The 17075-nt window shown below is 41.2% G+C and overlaps 1 protein-coding gene across 3 annotated transcripts in view; it reads left to right on the forward strand.

The window, feature by feature from the left end:
• The first annotated feature begins 618 nt into the window (after positions 1-618).
• The window catches only part of fbln1 (fibulin 1), a 30200-nt gene continuing 13743 nt past the window's right edge, over positions 619-17075 (forward strand). Inside the window, exons 1-15 of one of the 3 annotated variants that reach the window (XM_044193733.1) lie at positions 619-881; positions 4619-4727; positions 6501-6630; positions 9422-9581; positions 10220-10282; positions 10376-10462; positions 10666-10803; positions 10909-11046; positions 12022-12165; positions 12268-12393; positions 12572-12697; positions 13288-13407; positions 13722-13853; positions 13955-14078; positions 14729-16699. In XM_044193733.1, coding sequence (XP_044049668.1) covers positions 827-881; positions 4619-4727; positions 6501-6630; positions 9422-9581; positions 10220-10282; positions 10376-10462; positions 10666-10803; positions 10909-11046; positions 12022-12165; positions 12268-12393; positions 12572-12697; positions 13288-13407; positions 13722-13853; positions 13955-14078; positions 14729-15110 — 2034 coding nt within the window. In that variant the 5' untranslated portion in view covers positions 619-826 and the 3' untranslated portion in view covers positions 15111-16699. Of the gene's footprint in view, positions 882-4618; positions 4728-6500; positions 6631-9421; positions 9582-10219; positions 10283-10375; positions 10463-10665; positions 10804-10908; positions 11047-12021; positions 12166-12267; positions 12394-12571; positions 12698-13287; positions 13408-13721; positions 13854-13954; positions 14079-14728; positions 16700-17075 lie in introns of those variants that run through there. The other 2 variants (XM_044193732.1, XM_044193734.1) reach the window with 2 other exon arrangements.

The raw sequence follows: 17075 nt of genomic DNA on the forward strand, positions 1-17075 counted from the left end.
GCAGACAGTGGTAGTGAAAGTATTTATTTTTTTGATTCCACATATTTCCTCTAACTGAGATATCCAAAAGGTTTCAAGGCTTATAGTCTGGACATAGCCACAACAGATTTTTAAAATACCCCAAAACCAGTTCCAGATGTTGAGTAATCAGTACAATCATTAGTCACAGACAGAAAAAGTACTTTGCCATTGATGGGAAGACAATTTCCATGTGTGCATGCAAACCTTACAGCACAGTAGCCTGAAGACACTTGCAATTCCTCCTGTAGGCAATAAAAATGATGGCAGCCCCATCTCCTTAGGTAGTATTTCAGGTCTTGTACTTTCCAACACACATAAATGTGTCTGTCATTAAAAATAAAAAAACATTTTAGAGGGTTAGGCATTTTGTATAAACAGTCCTGTTAGAATAAAGGAATAAACAACAGTATAAACTCACTTCTGAGTATTCTAACCAATCTGTTAGTCCCAATAGATATGTACATTTTAATTGTAATATAGTGTAAATGAGCTCACGATTAATGGCTTTAATTTGGAGTTCATACTAGAAAAAAAAACGGATCTGATTAGCAATAAGTCGGTGTCTGGCCTCAGCCCGCCCCTCGCAGTGCCATAATTAGACGCTCATTCCTCCAGTCACGCTGCAACTGCGACTCACTCAGCTCCATCACATCCACGTCTCTCCCGCGGACTCAGTCTTTCTTTTTTTAAAGGAGCACTGCTGTTTATTCACACGTCCTGCAGAAACAGCATCGGTTAAAGCTCGAAGCTCTCGGACACCCTTTTTTTTCTTCTTCCAGTTTTTAGTTGAATCTCTTTTCATTCAATGGGTCCGTGTGTAGTGCTGCTCTGCGCTCTGTTCGGAGTTCTCCTTGGCCAAGGTAAGTTACCTTTCTGTAAGAAACTGTTGATCACTCCTACGTGACGACTTTTAATTAGGATAGGCCAAACCAAGCCAAAGAATGCTGTTATATCGCATATGATACTGATGTGGGTGAATATTATATTGCAAGATAACGTTTTACATGAATTTGTTAAGGTATGTACAGTGAGGATCAAACTGGTAATAGTCAAAGAGTGAGACCCGGGGAGGTGATGAATTTGTCATAGGACTAGTTGGGGCATGTGATGAAAGCACAGTTTACAAAGTTGGGTTCTTCAAAGTGTTTCAGGTCTGTCTTGAAATGAGGTTGGATTAAAATTTGCCATCATTTCATTACATACATGTAAAAAAAATCACAATTACTGCTGTAGAAGGATGACAATTTTATTTATGTATTGGTTTTCTGTTTCCCCTTACAACTTACTATGTAGATAATGATATAAAGTGTTATATTAGTCATTTCTAGCAGCCATAAACTCTTTGCACACTGCACTGTGCAGGACACAATCCAGAAACTACACATTTGCTTAGTTGAAAATGTCATATCAAAAAGTAAACTGTGTCTTTAACTCTCTCTTTCATTCATTTCATTTTGTTTATGCCATAGCCTAGATTCAACTTGGTTAACAAAGTGATAAAAGAAGATGTCACATGACATGACGAGTGTTATAATGCAATTTCACACAAGTTGTAAGTAAGAGTTCTCACTGCCCCCGGTTTCTTCCTTTCTGCCCTGCAAGTCAAAGGCCAAGTGCCTTGGTATGCTGCGATGCTATGTCAGAACGACCAGTGTCTCACCGGGACAGGACGATCTAGACAGAGGGGTGTGATTTATATTTGAGCGCCCACAGCAGGGTCACCCAGGCTTGGTTTGAGCCATATCCAAATGCTCATGGTCCCCTGGTCACACATGGGGCAATTTTCACAGTCAGCAGGGGCCAGAGTTGTGTCATGGTTCAGTCTGGAGTAAAATTCAGTCAGCTAACAGCTCGACCTGTTGCATGACCAAAACTCCCAGAAGTATCCACGTGTGTCATGTTAAAACCTGTTCGAAGAGGGAATATAACATTAATATTTTAATGTTTAAAATAGACAGAGATACATAGATAGGTAGATCGATGGATACAGTGAAAAATGTCTACCTCTTGTGTAACAGCCTTTTTATATCACTAAGATTGACAGAAACCTCCTCCTCCTCTTGTGAAAGAGATGCGCACTCCTGTTGTGATGTCTGGCTAAGGCCAACTACTCGGTCTGGGCGGAGCTCCACCAGTGGGCTCATTAAGCCTTGTTTACATGAGGCGTCTAGACGCAGGCAAGCGTGCTGCTCTGCCAAATGCTCTGACAGAATGGCCCTCGCAACCAGCACCGCCATCCAAGATGTAAATCAGCCCTCTCCAGACAGACAATGCATCACAGAGACAGAGAACCATGGCAGTCTGCATGTAGACCGGAGCATAGCTGCGCCTGGTTTGCCTCTTTTGATAAAACAGCACCACACAGTTTAAATGCACTTCTGGTCTTTCAATTTAGGTTTGCAGAGCAGCAGACAGTGGCGGCGTTGGAATGACTCTGTGATGCCTAGTGGGTTGGAGTTATCAGCAGAGAGCTACTGTTGGGAGAAATCTCTAGAACAGAGCAGTGGGAGCAGTTAGAGCATGAGACCAACTATTCCTGTCATTTAAAATATACATTCTGCGTCCCCTGGAGAGACATATTTTGAGAATACTTATTTTGTGGAAACTGGAAAGGTGTTCTTTGCATGCCTTTCCAGTTTCAATACTAAGTGGCTGTTTAGGCAAGAGGATGTCAAGTACTGGTAATGGTCAAAAACTAAAACACTTGGGACAACTCATACAGAGTTGGGAGAACTGCTCTGTGAGGGTATTTGACTTTTGGTCATTAACACGTTTATATGTGACATTAATGGCACTCTGTGCGAATGTATATCCATATTATCATGTTTTTGAAAGCAAAATATTTTGGTATAGTCTCATTGGAACATCCTGGTGTTACTTTGCAAACAGATAGAGGTCTAAAACATTCAGAGACAGAGAGAGAGACTTTGAGACGGCCTACTTGGTAGGCCCATGTGAAAAGCTTTTAAAATGCCATCTCATTTCATACAGCTGCTACAAGGTTTATTGGCCAGAGGACTCTGGGATGTGCCAGACATCCAGAAGTCAGTAGTGAGTCAGCTAATGTGGCTGCCCTAGTAATAAATCCTCTGTCCATATTCACTCCTTTCTGGCAGGTTAATCATCCTTCATGTAGTAGCAATGGTCATAATGTTTTAATTCTGTGCTTTCTTTTCCTGTAGCCTACACTGGAGAAATGACTCGCTTTCTTCAGAAAAACCACATATGTTCATTTTAATAAACTCTTAGTCCTTGTTATATCTTGCCCGTACTTAGTTCTGGGCTGCAGAACTGGGTTTATAGAAGCAAGCAAACTATTCTGAGAATTTAAGAGTTTTATTGTAATGCTAACATTGTGCTGTTACAAAGTTTATCAATGCAGAAAACTGTGATGATGACTATTCCTGCTAATGCTTCATCTTTGATTTAATGTTTAGAATAAAATGCCTCCTGCCCCTCTGGGAGAAAGCAGCAAATCTATAAAACTAAGGACTGCTATTCCAGACACTTGTCCTCCCTACCTAATCTAACTTATTATATGAAGTTGCTGACTCTTGCCAGACTTCTCACAGCAGACACTGTGTCTTAAACAGATGGATTTGTTCAGTGCATTTCACAATCACTATTCCCTACAATTCAGAGCATTCAGTCACTAACCAGCAACAACTCGTATTCTATTACAATGGATCAACAAAATTTATTTCACGGTGAGTTTGTTTCTCTTTTTTTCTCTCGAGGGACTTGAAATTGTTAATAACAATTTGGCACACTGATCCTGGTTTGAGCCGAAGGCAAAAAAAAAAAAAGTCCAAGTCGCCGATCTGCCAAAGCTATTTCACGTTTGGCAGATCACACAAACCACAGGCGAATGAATGTACTTGATGTGATTGCGACGGCTGATTGTTTACAGAGCCGAGGCATTCCACGCTCTCTAATCCACATGAATAAACAGCCAGATCACCACAGAGTTGGTTGTGCTCCAGTCAAAAAGCCTCTCTTGTGTCTGCAACAACATATCCATCATTCATTGTCTTTGGCAAAAAAATGCCTACAGGCAGCTTCATTTGCCAGACAGATTTTTAGTTTTGTTTTTCCATCTTTTAGAGAACGGTAACTTGCCTTAGAGGACAATGGCAACATCTTTGTTTGTTTGAGTTTGATATCCAGTTTTAATCACCATAACTCACTTAATCAGCAAAAACAGTGTGTCAATCAGCATGTTTGATTTTTGCCAAAGGAAAGTGTTCAAGAAATAATGCTTAATATCACAAGACAATGCTTATGACTTTGTCATTTGATATATTTTGCATGTGATGAACAGCTTAAAAGGTATGAAACTAGTCTCAAGGCGAGTGTGTTAACCATCTTGTGTGTATGCAGGCAGGTGTGTTAAGTGCAGATGCAGCAGTAATGTATCTGGGGTCTGCACATCTCCTGCAGTGATTATGTGGGTGGGGGTCCCCTCACTGCAGCAAACCAGACCAATGGCAGATATGAAAATGCCCTTCTGACGTTGCACAGTAAATGGGATGTACACACCTGTTCACCTGTTCGCGCATGCAAAAACATGCCTTGTATTTGTTTTTAATGCCTGTAGGAGCAGAGCAGATCTCGATGGAGGACTGCTGTAAAGATGGCCAGAAGCGTGGCAATGATAACAAAGACTGTGCGTCGCTCCCTCTCATCTCTGAGTCAACCACATGCAGGTAAGCAGTTGCTATCTGCTACTTTGCTCTCACTGATCGCAAATCTATACACCATAAGGCTTAAGAGGACTGGTTAGAAGACTCGCCTGGGGCTTATTCAGATTTACAAGTCATTAACTGCTGCACCCTTTGTCACAGTCTTACATTTTCTATCTGCACCACAGAAGCTCCTGCAGTATTGGCCCCAAGGGATTTGGCCTGTACCACGTACGGGGGAAATGTCTGTAGGCTCTTAATATGAGATTGCTTTACCTTACTCCCATAAATCTTCAGGCACATTATTCACTTCACGTGAGAGCAGGAAACACTAATAGTGTTGGGATAATAACAGGTCTGCTGGTAACCCTAGAAGGTGTCCTGCCACAGGTTCAGGACCCATAAGCCTTGGAGATCTGTTGCTGTGAACACTGATGGCAAACACATTTACCGTAGCCACCCTAAGTGATCCCAAATTTGTCCAAATTATAGTGTGAGGGGAATAGAGGAAAAGGGCAGAGGTTTGTGGGGGAGCAGGGTGGAAAAGGGTGAGGGGGGGTCAGAAAAGGGGCTGTTTCAAAACCCAGGAAATACCTTAGAGGTGAAACGCGACATAGAGGGAGGATGGAGAGAGGCAATAACAGGAAATCTGAACGATTACTTCAGACACCAAAGGGAAAAAGTAGGAGAGAAAAAGAGTGGAGAAGAGAGAAGAGAAAAGAAAAACAGGAGCGTGACTGTGGCCTTAAAAGGTTCTGCAGAGGAGGTGTGCGCCTTGACGTGAATTTGAGATCTACAGTGGTTTATGTGGAAAGAGATTTCTGGTAAGAGTTGATAAAGAGGCTTGTTGGAAATGAGAGAGGAGAGGTGAGGGGGTGGCTTTTATGCTTTCTGTCTTGTAAAACTGCAGTGAGACAGAGATCCAGACCAGACAGAAACAGCCACCCACTCTTAACTGATTGGACTGCTAATGCTAGACAATACAATGAAATCTGATCAAACTGAAACATTAAGTAATTGATATTTTGATAATAATTCTCACATGCGAGGGAGTGTGCTTGTTCCAAATATTGCTTTTTTATTGGCCATCATTGTAATATGCAGTATTTTATTCATCCCTGTAGAGATATACATTTAATAATCTTAATGCACAGGGAGCTCGGAGGTCAAGGTCGGTTGCAATATTTCTTTTACCAATGTGTTCCTCACTTTATGCTTATAGCAATGTTTTAAATCCCATCTACAACATGTCATCACTGATTTCTGGGATGAGTCTGCTCTAGCGATGTCAACTGTTAGTCACAGAATTTGTGGCTATTCTTCATTCTCCCAGGACACAGCATGCTTATTTTAGGGGAGTAGTTTGTTTTAGTGATAATATTATTATAATTATTATTATTATTAAGAGTAATGCCTTCGAAAATCCCACAATCCCACTGTGAATAAGGAGATGTGGAGGTGGAGATATGTTCATCTTGGAATTGAAATGTTGGTTTAACTCAGGTCTAAAACAACAGAACACGGGCCTCAGGGAGTGCTGCTCAACCCAGTTTAAGTCCAGCAATGTCAGCTTTGCAAAACAAACTTTCAGTACTCTCCTCTGAATTCGCATAGGACTTACTCAACCCACTCATCCACGTATTTTTAGTTTGACATCTCTGAGATCCCCATCAGGCTTGCCTCAGGCTGATTTTAATGGGCTACACTTTAAGGCAGAGTTGTATTGCACCAAGGAGATTATTGATAGAGCTGAGAATAAATGCACCACCTGTGTTTTGTGTTTTTTCTTGCTGACAGGATAGTACAGGAGCAGTGCTGTGTAACAGTACTTGAGGATAAAATGTGCACCACTGGTATCAACATGGCCAAAGACCAAGGGGCCTGCGATTCTTTATTCACCAATACCTGCGACACCAAGACTACAAAGGTCTGTTTGTACCTATATGTTCACATGCATATGCATATGTTTGTGTATGTGTGCCCTACTAACTGAAAATACTGTAAATAGAGACAAAAAGAGGGAATGAAATCACTGTGTGCACTAAAAATCTCCCTCTACTCAATCAGTGTACAGTACATCACTTGCATTTGTGTGTGTGTGTGTGTGTGTGTGTGTGTGTGTGTGTGTGTGTGCGTGTGCACGCTGTGAACAGGATAAGGCATGTCACTCCAGGGAGGAATGGAGCTTGTTGTTGTCAGATAGATTATAAATTCAGATCTGACTGTAGGATCTGACGCAGGCTCATGTCCAAGCACCTTTCAGCCTTTTTATGTTTGTTTTCCCTCAACCCAACCCTCAGTGCGCCCCTACTGCACATCAACACATCACAAAGATAAATGCTTGGCAAAATGTAGAAAGGAGGAGGTGCAAGTTGGTGCACTTTCTTGAAAGGATGAGATCATTGTCAGTGGGGCAGCTTGTCTTTACTTGATCGACTACAGATGAAGTGCAGATGGTGGCTCATACTTAAATGTTCCCAGGTAATGTGACTAACACAAAATATATGGATGAGTAGGAGATGGTTTCAGCTCCTCTAACTGGATAAAGTAATGGTCTAGTCAGGATTATTTGTGCATTGCTTCACTACATTTACCGTATCAAAGGGTTTCATTTCATTATGAAACAGGAAATGAAAATCAGTCCCCACCTTAAACCCTCAATGACTAAATTCTGTAATTGCTGTTTATCTGTAATATTAGTACAAAAAGTGAGAAAGAATACTCCTAACCATTAAATAAAAATATGCTTATGGGAAATGCTTACTCACTTTCTTGCTGAGAATTAGACAAGCAGATTGATACCACTCTCATGTCTGGGCAACATCTATGGAGCTACAGCCAGGAGATGGTTAGCTTAGCTTAACATAAAGACTGGAAGCAGGGGGGAAACAGCTAGCCTGGCTCTGTCCAAAGGTAAAACAAACTGCCAACCAGCACCTCTGAAGTTTACCAACACGTTATATGTCTTTTGTTTACAGAAAAAGTATAAAAACGACAATGTTTGGTGGTGGGTGTTAATGTGCATGACTATTTCTTGGCCGGGTGCAGCAACTTCCTGAAGTCTTATTGTCAGCGGAGACATCGGGAAGTCCCTGCGCCTCAGCTAAGAAATAGTCCAGCACATAACCTCCCTTAAAACCACAACCTGTAAACAAACAAGATATAACATGTTAATTAGTGAGGTTTAGAGTATGCAGATTTTGTTACCTTTGGACTGAGCCAGGCTAGCTGTTTCCCCGTTTCTAGTCTTTATGCTAAGCTAAGCTAACTGTCTCCTGGCTCCAGCTTTATACTTAAAGCACAGACATGAGTCAAAACAAGTTGATATTAACACATTTTTTGGCCACTTGGGGGCAGCGGAAACAAGCTGTAAACACAACACCGACATATTATCACATTTTAAGCAAACTTGTTAGCAAACATTCGACCATTTTAACATCCAGCTGACACAGAGCAACATTAGCATTCATTTGGAGTCATATTTCTGGTCACCTGACGAATAAGTCCAATATTTACTCACATTTTAGTTCTGTTTTTGGTTTCCACTTACTCCTGTGGGAAATATCTGGCTAAATGCTATGTTCACCAGCTAGTCGCTATCATTGTCTGTCTGCCGTTTGGTGCTGGGCAGGTAGTGTACAGTAGGTTTTTAGAGTCTTTTCGCCAAAAACAGCTGCCTGCTGCGGCCGAAAACTACACTAAGAGAGCAGTGAGACTGAACCAAAATACTTATGGGGTGCAAAACTAAAACAATGAGCTGAAAGATGCTGTATAAAAAGCTATATTAAACTACTTTTCTGAGATTGACAAGTTATAACAACTATAACAAGTTATGTGACCTGTCCTGATTTAGTTAACCTTGTTGATTCAGGATAGGATAGCTTTGTGTTTGTGGGTACATTTTCTGTTTGCACAGTTTACTGTTTACACTGTCCTGAAAAGTTTTCCTTTCCTGAAGTTTCCTGAAAACCTAAAAGTTTTCTAGAACAGTGTCAAGGCCACAGAGACGTGCGCCCATACATAAACAAACACAGACAGACAGACAGAGTAACAGTTAACTACTGGTACACAACTATTAGAGTTGTAATATTTGAAATACTTGTGGCATGTGTTTATCTGTGCTAGCACCATCACTACACACATACACCACACATGGTTACATTTCAGAGATATATCCTCGTTGCCCAAACTGAAACACAAATGCACCCATCCCCCACACTCTGCACCTTTCATCCTCCTCCTCGACTGACATTACCAGGCTGCCATAATGATTGATTGAGCATGCTTCAGCCAGAGGGGATGATGTCATCTCATCACTGTCTGTCTGTCCATCTTGCTTACTGACTTACTGCTTTTCTTCTGTCTGTCTGTCTGTCTGTCTGTCTGTCTGAAGTCTGTCAGTTGGCTTGTCCTCTCAATCAACCTCCTTTTCTGCCTGTCTGGTTGATTGAGAGCTTGGCTTTCTGTCTGAATCGCACCCTCCAAATTTGTCAGAGTAAAAGCCTGTCTGCCTACAGTATTTTACCAACCAGCATCATTTTCATTTTCCTTGTCTGCATTTTGGTTTCACTTCCCCTGGTGCATTAGAGAGCTGTGGTAATTCTCTGTGACATAGTGTTTTCCTCTCCTTTCTTTGTCAAAATGTAAAAAAAAAAACATTTTCTGTCCGCATTATGCATCAAAGGTTATTCTATTGCATTCTATTCTGTGTTCTGTAGATGTGCTGTGACTGTTGTCTTCTGGGGAAGACGGCCAAGGAGCAGGGCCTACCCTGTGACCACAACCTGTCCGTGGGCTACCAGTGTAGCCTGGTGTCCCGGGCCTGCTGCATGGATGGAGACCCAGACAACCAGACAACACCCACAGGACAAACTGAATGTGGGTGGAAAAAAACAAGCATAAAGTAGGCTAAATATTTAATTTTCTCCTCAAGTTTGTTTGCACCAAAGCAGGCAACTAGATTTACAACAAGGGCAGAAGAACAGAAAACAGGAACACTCAAGTTTCTCAGAATATTGGAGGAGGAACATAAGATGGTGTTGTCAAACATAGGCCCACACTGCACCCTGCTGGATGTGTGTGTTCATTGCTTTAAGCATTCAAAGGAGGTAAACAGTGATCATGCTCAAAGGAGAAATTCATATTCTGGCTTGCTCATAAACACAAGCAGGTCAGGTTCAGCCAAATGACACTAACTCTGGAGCTGGTAGGGATTTAGTGTGTTGCTCATAGGCACTCCAGCAAAAAATACCAAAGGATTTCCAAGTTCCAACTTCTCAGTTGTGAGGATTTACAGCTTTTATTAGTCCTGTTGAATAGCACATTGAATATCTTTGGGTTTTGGACTGAAGAATTAACAAAACAAGACATTTAAAGAGGTCACCTTGGCCTTTAGGAAATTGTAATGGACATTTTTCTCTTTGTACTGACATTTAATAGACCAAGCGATTATTCAGTTAATTGGGAAAGTAATGGGAGGCATATACATATAAACATGTTTTTTCTTTCTCAAACAGTACCAAACAAGGATGAAACCAGCATAAATGGAGATAATTCAGTATTAAGTGATGAATGCAAAGGTAAAGTATAATACGCCAATAAACAAGCGTTTAGACCTAACTGATTTAATCTTGCAAATGCAGTGATCAATTATGTGTGTGTTTCTTTTTTAGGGAAATGTGCTCATCTCTGTGTGGGTAATGACACTTGTGCTTGCTTCAAAGGCTACAAACTCAAACCAGATGGAAAGAGCTGTGAGGGTAAGTAGTACTCTTCCTCATCTTCATCTTTGAATTGTTATTGTTTTATTTGCCACGTCTTTCATTTGTGCGACAAAGAAATTAGAGCACTGAGAAACGTCGCGCTTGTGAACGTTTTTTTTTATACACAATACTGTAATACTGTGTGTCACTATCAGAAAGATCAGCACAATAAGACAATCTCTGCTTCCGAACGCTCTCAGATATCAACGAGTGTTTGCTGGGAGCCAGCAACTGTCGGGGAGGAGAGCGTTGTATCAACACAGAGGGCTCATTCCGTTGCCAGAGAGAGGTCAGCTGTGGGACTGGCTATGAACTCACTGACAACAACAATTGCAAAGGTCAGTCAAACTGCCCTCAGTTTGCCTCGGTTACTGTGTATCTTTTTAACTTTTAGGTATTGATAGTGTCTTCAATGGCAATTTTCCTGTCATTTCTTTCCCCAGATATTGATGAGTGTGAGACTGGTATCCATAACTGTGGCTCAGAGTTTGAGTGCCAAAACACTCAGGGGTCGTTCCGTTGTCACCCTAAGGTCAAGTGTGGTGCCGGCTTTATCCAGGATGCCCTTGGCAGCTGCATTGGTAAGAACCATACTACAACAGCCTTTAACAACAGGTGATTTAGGCACAGATAGTGCTTGAGTTTTTCAGTTGGTCGGCTAGAGTTTTTACATGGTGGAACATTGGTCCAAATCATAGACTGTACAAAAAGGACGCCAAAACATCTTGCGCTGGTGACATCATTTGGAGCCGGAGTCTGGACATAAACCCAGCCGATTCAATCGTGAGCAGGGCTCAGCTGTCAATCATGACGCGAAACCTCCTTTTTATAGCATCAAATAACTAATTAAAACCAAACCTGAAAAAATGAACATTTGAACATACATCGGCGTGTTAAGAACTACCTAAAATGACAGAAAACATCTTTGGGAAAAATGTATTTGATTTATACTTTGACTTTTTAGTTTGGCCCATGTCCCATCCGTTAACATGGAATGGGTGGGGTTTATGAGCTATACTGCAGCCAGCCACCACAGGGGCGATCGAGATGTTTTGGCTGCACTTTTGGGGAGCTTTCATGTTGTCTATCTTTATATACAGTTGGTGGTCCAAATGGCTATTTGTGGTCATGGGAGAATGGCTCCTTGTGATTTTGGTGACCCCCTGATTTTTGTCCGTATATTAAATCCTAATTTTTGACCTTTCTTTTTGGACCACCATTTGGCCAAAATTTTCACTCATACACAAGGAATATTACAATCTAACTGGCAGATTGTCCTGAATGTATTTCAGATACTTTGTGAACTTTCATGTGCCACACTCGCCAAAATATCATTCTCTTAATCTACTAGATAGATTGACATGAAATTTGGTGTGCACACTGATGCTCACACTGGAAAAAACTCCTTAGATTGTAATAACTTCATGGCTTTTGCCTAGAGCCACCTTAAGGCCAAAACTTGCATTTCTAAAAATGTATATTCAGTTATATTGTATAAGATGAACCAGAGCAATCTTTTCATAATTTAGCAATGTCATCTGTGTCTGTGTTTTCAGATATCAATGAATGTGTTAGCCAGACGGGCCCATGCCACCGAGGGCAGCTCTGTATCAACACAGTTGGCTCCTACACCTGCCAGAGGAACTCTGTTAACTGTGGTCGAGGATACCACCTCAATGAAGAGGGCACACGCTGTGTTGGTACGGCTGAAAAATGCACCATTCCTAGATAATAAAGCATCTTACTAGCCTACCTGAGGTACATATCACGCTGTTCTCTGTTGTTTGCACCCCCCTCCGCAGATATTGATGAATGTAAGGGCCCTGAAAAGGTCTGTGCAGGTCATGGTTGTATCAACCAGGTGGGCTCCTACCGCTGTGAGTGTGAGACTGGCTACATCTTCAACAGCTTAAGTCGGGTTTGTGAAGGTAAGCGCTTGGTAGTTCTCGCTTGATGTTCTAACATAAGTAGCAAATCCAAGTGTATCCTCTGCATTTAAATAAAACATACATACGTGCGTCTAGTAATACTGGTCAAAATGTGTGTAAGAGAATTTTGTCATCATTTCAGCTTCTTACTGTGGCGCATTTGGACTTTGTGTTTTAGATATTAATGAATGCAGGCACTACCCTGGCCGTCTGTGTGCTCATAAGTGTGAGAACACTCCGGGATCCTACAAGTGTAGCTGCAGCACTGGCTTCAAGCTAGCCAGTGATGGCAGGAATTGTGACGGTAAGACAAATATCTAAATCAAACCTTTTGGCTTTGATTACAGCGGACACATCTGTTCTACTACCTGCTATGGCATCAAGCTATTTTGGTTCGTAGGTGAATTGATAGCATTCTAATATATTTATAAAATATCATATCAGACTGTGCCAGGGATAGGACTGTATGGTCCCAGATTTATTTCCGTCGTTGTCCCTGCTGTGTCACAGTCCAACATTTATCGAGATGGAGACACGCATTCAATGTATGACTTACGAAATACACTACTGCGCTTTATCAGACCAGCATTTTACCAGTCATTCTGGTAAAACTGTAAAAACTGGTAAAACTGACAATTGATAGCCACTTTTGAGAAAAACCCACCCTCTAGACACTTACAATCATGCTTTTTCCAAAGTCTGTTAGATTTCAGCCCATTCTCAGTAACGCTTTCACATGCAAACCGAGTGTGTAACTGTGCATGCAACTGTTTACATAGCACATATTCACATGGATAGGGGAGGATCCACCTCTCTGCATGTGCAGAGTTTTTATTCTTCTGACCGCTGAGGTGTACTTGTTAGTAAACTCAAATCATCTTTTTCTACGTGTAGATTTGAATGAGTGTGAGAGCAACCCATGCAGTCAAGAGTGTGCCAACGTGTACGGCTCCTACCACTGTTACTGTCGCCGTGGCTACCAGCTCAGTGACATAGATGGCATGTCTTGTGAAGGTAAAATGGAACCATTTTAACAGGTACATAGAGGAATACATGCATATTATGAAATATATTTCACCTTTCTTCTGTGTATTCCAAAGATTAAGGCAATTTGTCCTGTATTCAGTAAGTTCCGTGTACTTTTGAGAATCTACTATGTGTTAAAATGTACAGTCTGCTTATGTGTAAGCATGTATTAGAACAAACTGCATTATATATGAAACAGATGCAAATTTAGTTAGCCATCAATCATAAGCAGTTAAGATATATATTTCTAAAATGTACTCTCTGGTTTGACTTATTTTTATCTGTCTCTGTGACATTTTTAGATATAGATGAGTGTGCCCTGCCCACTGGAGGACATATTTGCTCCTATCGCTGTCACAATACCCCTGGCAGCTTCCACTGTTCCTGTCCCATCAGTGGCTACACCTTGGCACCCAATGGACGCAGCTGCCAGGGTAAGCTGTCCTTACTGTAACGTTATGTGTGATGGTTGCAGGTTTATCTCAATTTTTGTTTTGAACTCATATTTTTCCACTCTTTGTCTTTTCGCTCCCAGATATTGATGAATGCGTGACGGGAACACACACATGCACAGTGAATCAGAGCTGCTTTAATGTACAGGGAGGATTCAGATGCCTGTCCTTTGAGTGTCCAAACAACTACCGCCGCGTTGGAGAGACGTGAGTATCTGGATTGTGTCTCACACACTGTTGCTGAACAGGACACACATTCATTAACAGAAAACAACTTTAAATGTGTCGTCTGTGCTCATAGCAATATGAGAATTACTAGGCAGTCATTAATAATACAACCATGGACAGAAAACCTCACACACATAAACACTCACAGAGCAAGGTCCATGTTCCTCACAGTCAAGTCCGAATGGTCATCCTACCGAGAGCTCTGAGTACAACAGTAAACGATGTCAGGCCTTTTAAACTGACCCTTATTCATATGTGTGGATCAAGGCTCTGCATGTCCAGTATGCTCAAAGCTGGAATGACTTCAGAAAAGATTCGGCTGTAGCATGTTTTGTTGTTTTAGAATGATGAAATGCATATGGATATTTTCTCATTGGCTCAATTACAGTAGAGGCTGTGTATGACCACCCTGTTATGAAGGCACCAGTGACAAAACTTCTTGCATGATCCCACAGAGGGCACCATGACTGGCCTGTAAAGTACTATGCTGCAGACTGATGTTCCTCCCACTGCATGCCATGCACGGCAAATAAAATTTACACCTGGTCTCTCTTTCTCTTTTTCTCTGTGCCTGTTTTGTTCTGTCTTGTCCCATCCTGCCCCTGCCCCCCACTGTTCTCTCTTTGCAGTCGATGTGAACGCTTGCTTTGCAATGAGTCTGTCGAGTGCCTGGCCATGCCCCTGAGAATAACCTACTACTACCTCACCTTCCCCACCAACATCCCCGTCTTCACCAACATCTTCCGCATGGGCCCCTCCCACACTGTGGTCGGCGATGACATCCAGATTGCTATCACCGCTGGCAACGAGGGCGGTTTCTTCAAGACGGAGCTCGTGCCCACCGGCGGGGTGATGTCGGTGGCAAAGCTCATCAACAAGCCACAGGACTTTGAGCTTTCCCTGGAGCTAAGGCTGCGTCGCTATGGCATGCTCAGCACATACCTGGCTAAAGTGCTGGTGTTTGTTACCCAGGAGGAGCCCAGAGTACCTTACAATCCCTTATTAGAATAAACACAAAAGTTATGTAGGGTTACACAAGTTACTACACTCTTAAAAAGGATGTGTCATTTTAAATGCATTGTCTGATTGTCTTGGGCTTTAAATGCAAGATGGAAAAAGTTCACCCTCAACACAAAATGCATGCCAGATGACCATACAGTATGTTGATAGCGAAGCATGGTAATGCAATGTAGACTACTATATATAACATTAATGATTTCAGATCATACTGCATAGATATATGCAGGTAAATATAGATATAAATCATGATTTCCAATTAGTGAATATTGTAAGACCAGTATTCATCTCTATAACCAAAGATCATTCATCATCAGATCATTCGTTTCTTTCATTCGTGGATTTACGTCATTAGGTTTAGGCCTGCCTAAAAATGTGGGTAAACTGTATTGGCTTAAGGCCTAATTAATTTGCTTGGGTGCCCTGGGGCAAAAATTAGGTGTGGGGCCCTAATGACCCCTGCGCATCATTGCATCATCAGTGCATCTTCTTTAAATAAACAAATATATTTAACAAAATGGACTTTAGAAAAAAAGCCCATTTCAGTTGATATTGTGATTGAGTGGTGTATATTCTTAAAGGAATACTTCAATGTTTTGGGAAATAGATGAGAAGCATTATACCACTCTAATATCTGTACACAAAGAATGAAGCTACCACCAGCAGCTGGCTAACTTAGCGTAGCATAAGGATTGGTAACAGGGGGAAACAGCTAGCCTGGCTCTGTCCAAAAATAACAAAATCCACCTAGCAGCACCTGTAAAGCTCACTAACTAACATGTTGTATCTTGTTTGTTTAATCTATACAAAAAAAGGTATAAAAACAATAAGCTGTAGTTTTCTGGGGGTTATGTGCCAGACTATTTCTTGGCCGGGTGTAGTAACTTCCTGGAGTCTCCGCAGGTTGCCTGGTAACCTCATAGTGACAACAAGACTCCAGGAGACTCTATGGGAGTGGTATCATCCTCTCATCTAACTCTCAGCAAGAAAGTGAGTGTGTGTATTTCCTAAAATGTCAAACTATACGTTTAAGCAAATGTTGAATTTATCCAATTACTATAAAACAACAGACACAATGAGTCTGGGGCTTTCAGGGTCACTGGTGGTCCAGGACCCTGGTGCAGCTGCCCCCTTTGTCCGATCAATTATCCAGCCTCGTCTCTACTACATCACTTTTTTTGCTATAAAATAACACAAATATGACTGTCCAACACTAAATGCATGTTAAAGATGACACATCATTTTTTAAGAGTGGATATGAAGAAATATCTTCACAAAATCAGAAGAAAGAAGCACAGTTTTTAGTGAGATTTTACATAATCAACTTTGTATCACTAGAATTAAGGATCGTTATTCGGCAGTAAAAATTTGGTCCATGAATGTATCTTCTTGGAGGTAAGGCACTCTGATAGCCACTAGGTGGCGATCTAGGTCAGGGTAAATCATAAAATAGTAGCATAGCAAGTCTGCCTACAATTGAGTGTAATTTGATGACGGTTGCATGATAAAGTCTGACGTTTTACAGTATTTTATAGTTTATGTGTTGGATGAACAGTTTTCTATTAAAATTGAAATAGAAATAACACATGTTCAAGTCAAATCCAGTTCTTGATAATGGTACATTGTGGGGTTTAATCATACAGCAAAGGGAGCAGCTGGAATGTGAGGCCAAATCACAGATGGAGGCATGAAGACTTCCTCACATAGTTTCATATTACTATTATTCCAACAGCTTCAGTGAAGAGGAAATCCAATAATACATGCAAATCTCTAGTAATGCATATATTTCAAGTTAGAGGTACATTCAGTGATCTGATTGAAAAAAAAAAAGTTTCTCTGTTTTTAAACACAGGGGCAAACCAGGCTTATTTTAAAGAAAGCTAAGAAACACACAAAAGTCAAATTTCCCATTTATAAGTCAAGCCCTTCAGTTACATACTATGTTTATAGACCTCAAAT

This window comes from Siniperca chuatsi, linkage group LG4 (genome assembly GCF_020085105.1).
Source record: "Siniperca chuatsi isolate FFG_IHB_CAS linkage group LG4, ASM2008510v1, whole genome shotgun sequence".
NCBI classification, from domain to species: domain Eukaryota; kingdom Metazoa; phylum Chordata; class Actinopteri; order Centrarchiformes; family Sinipercidae; genus Siniperca; species Siniperca chuatsi.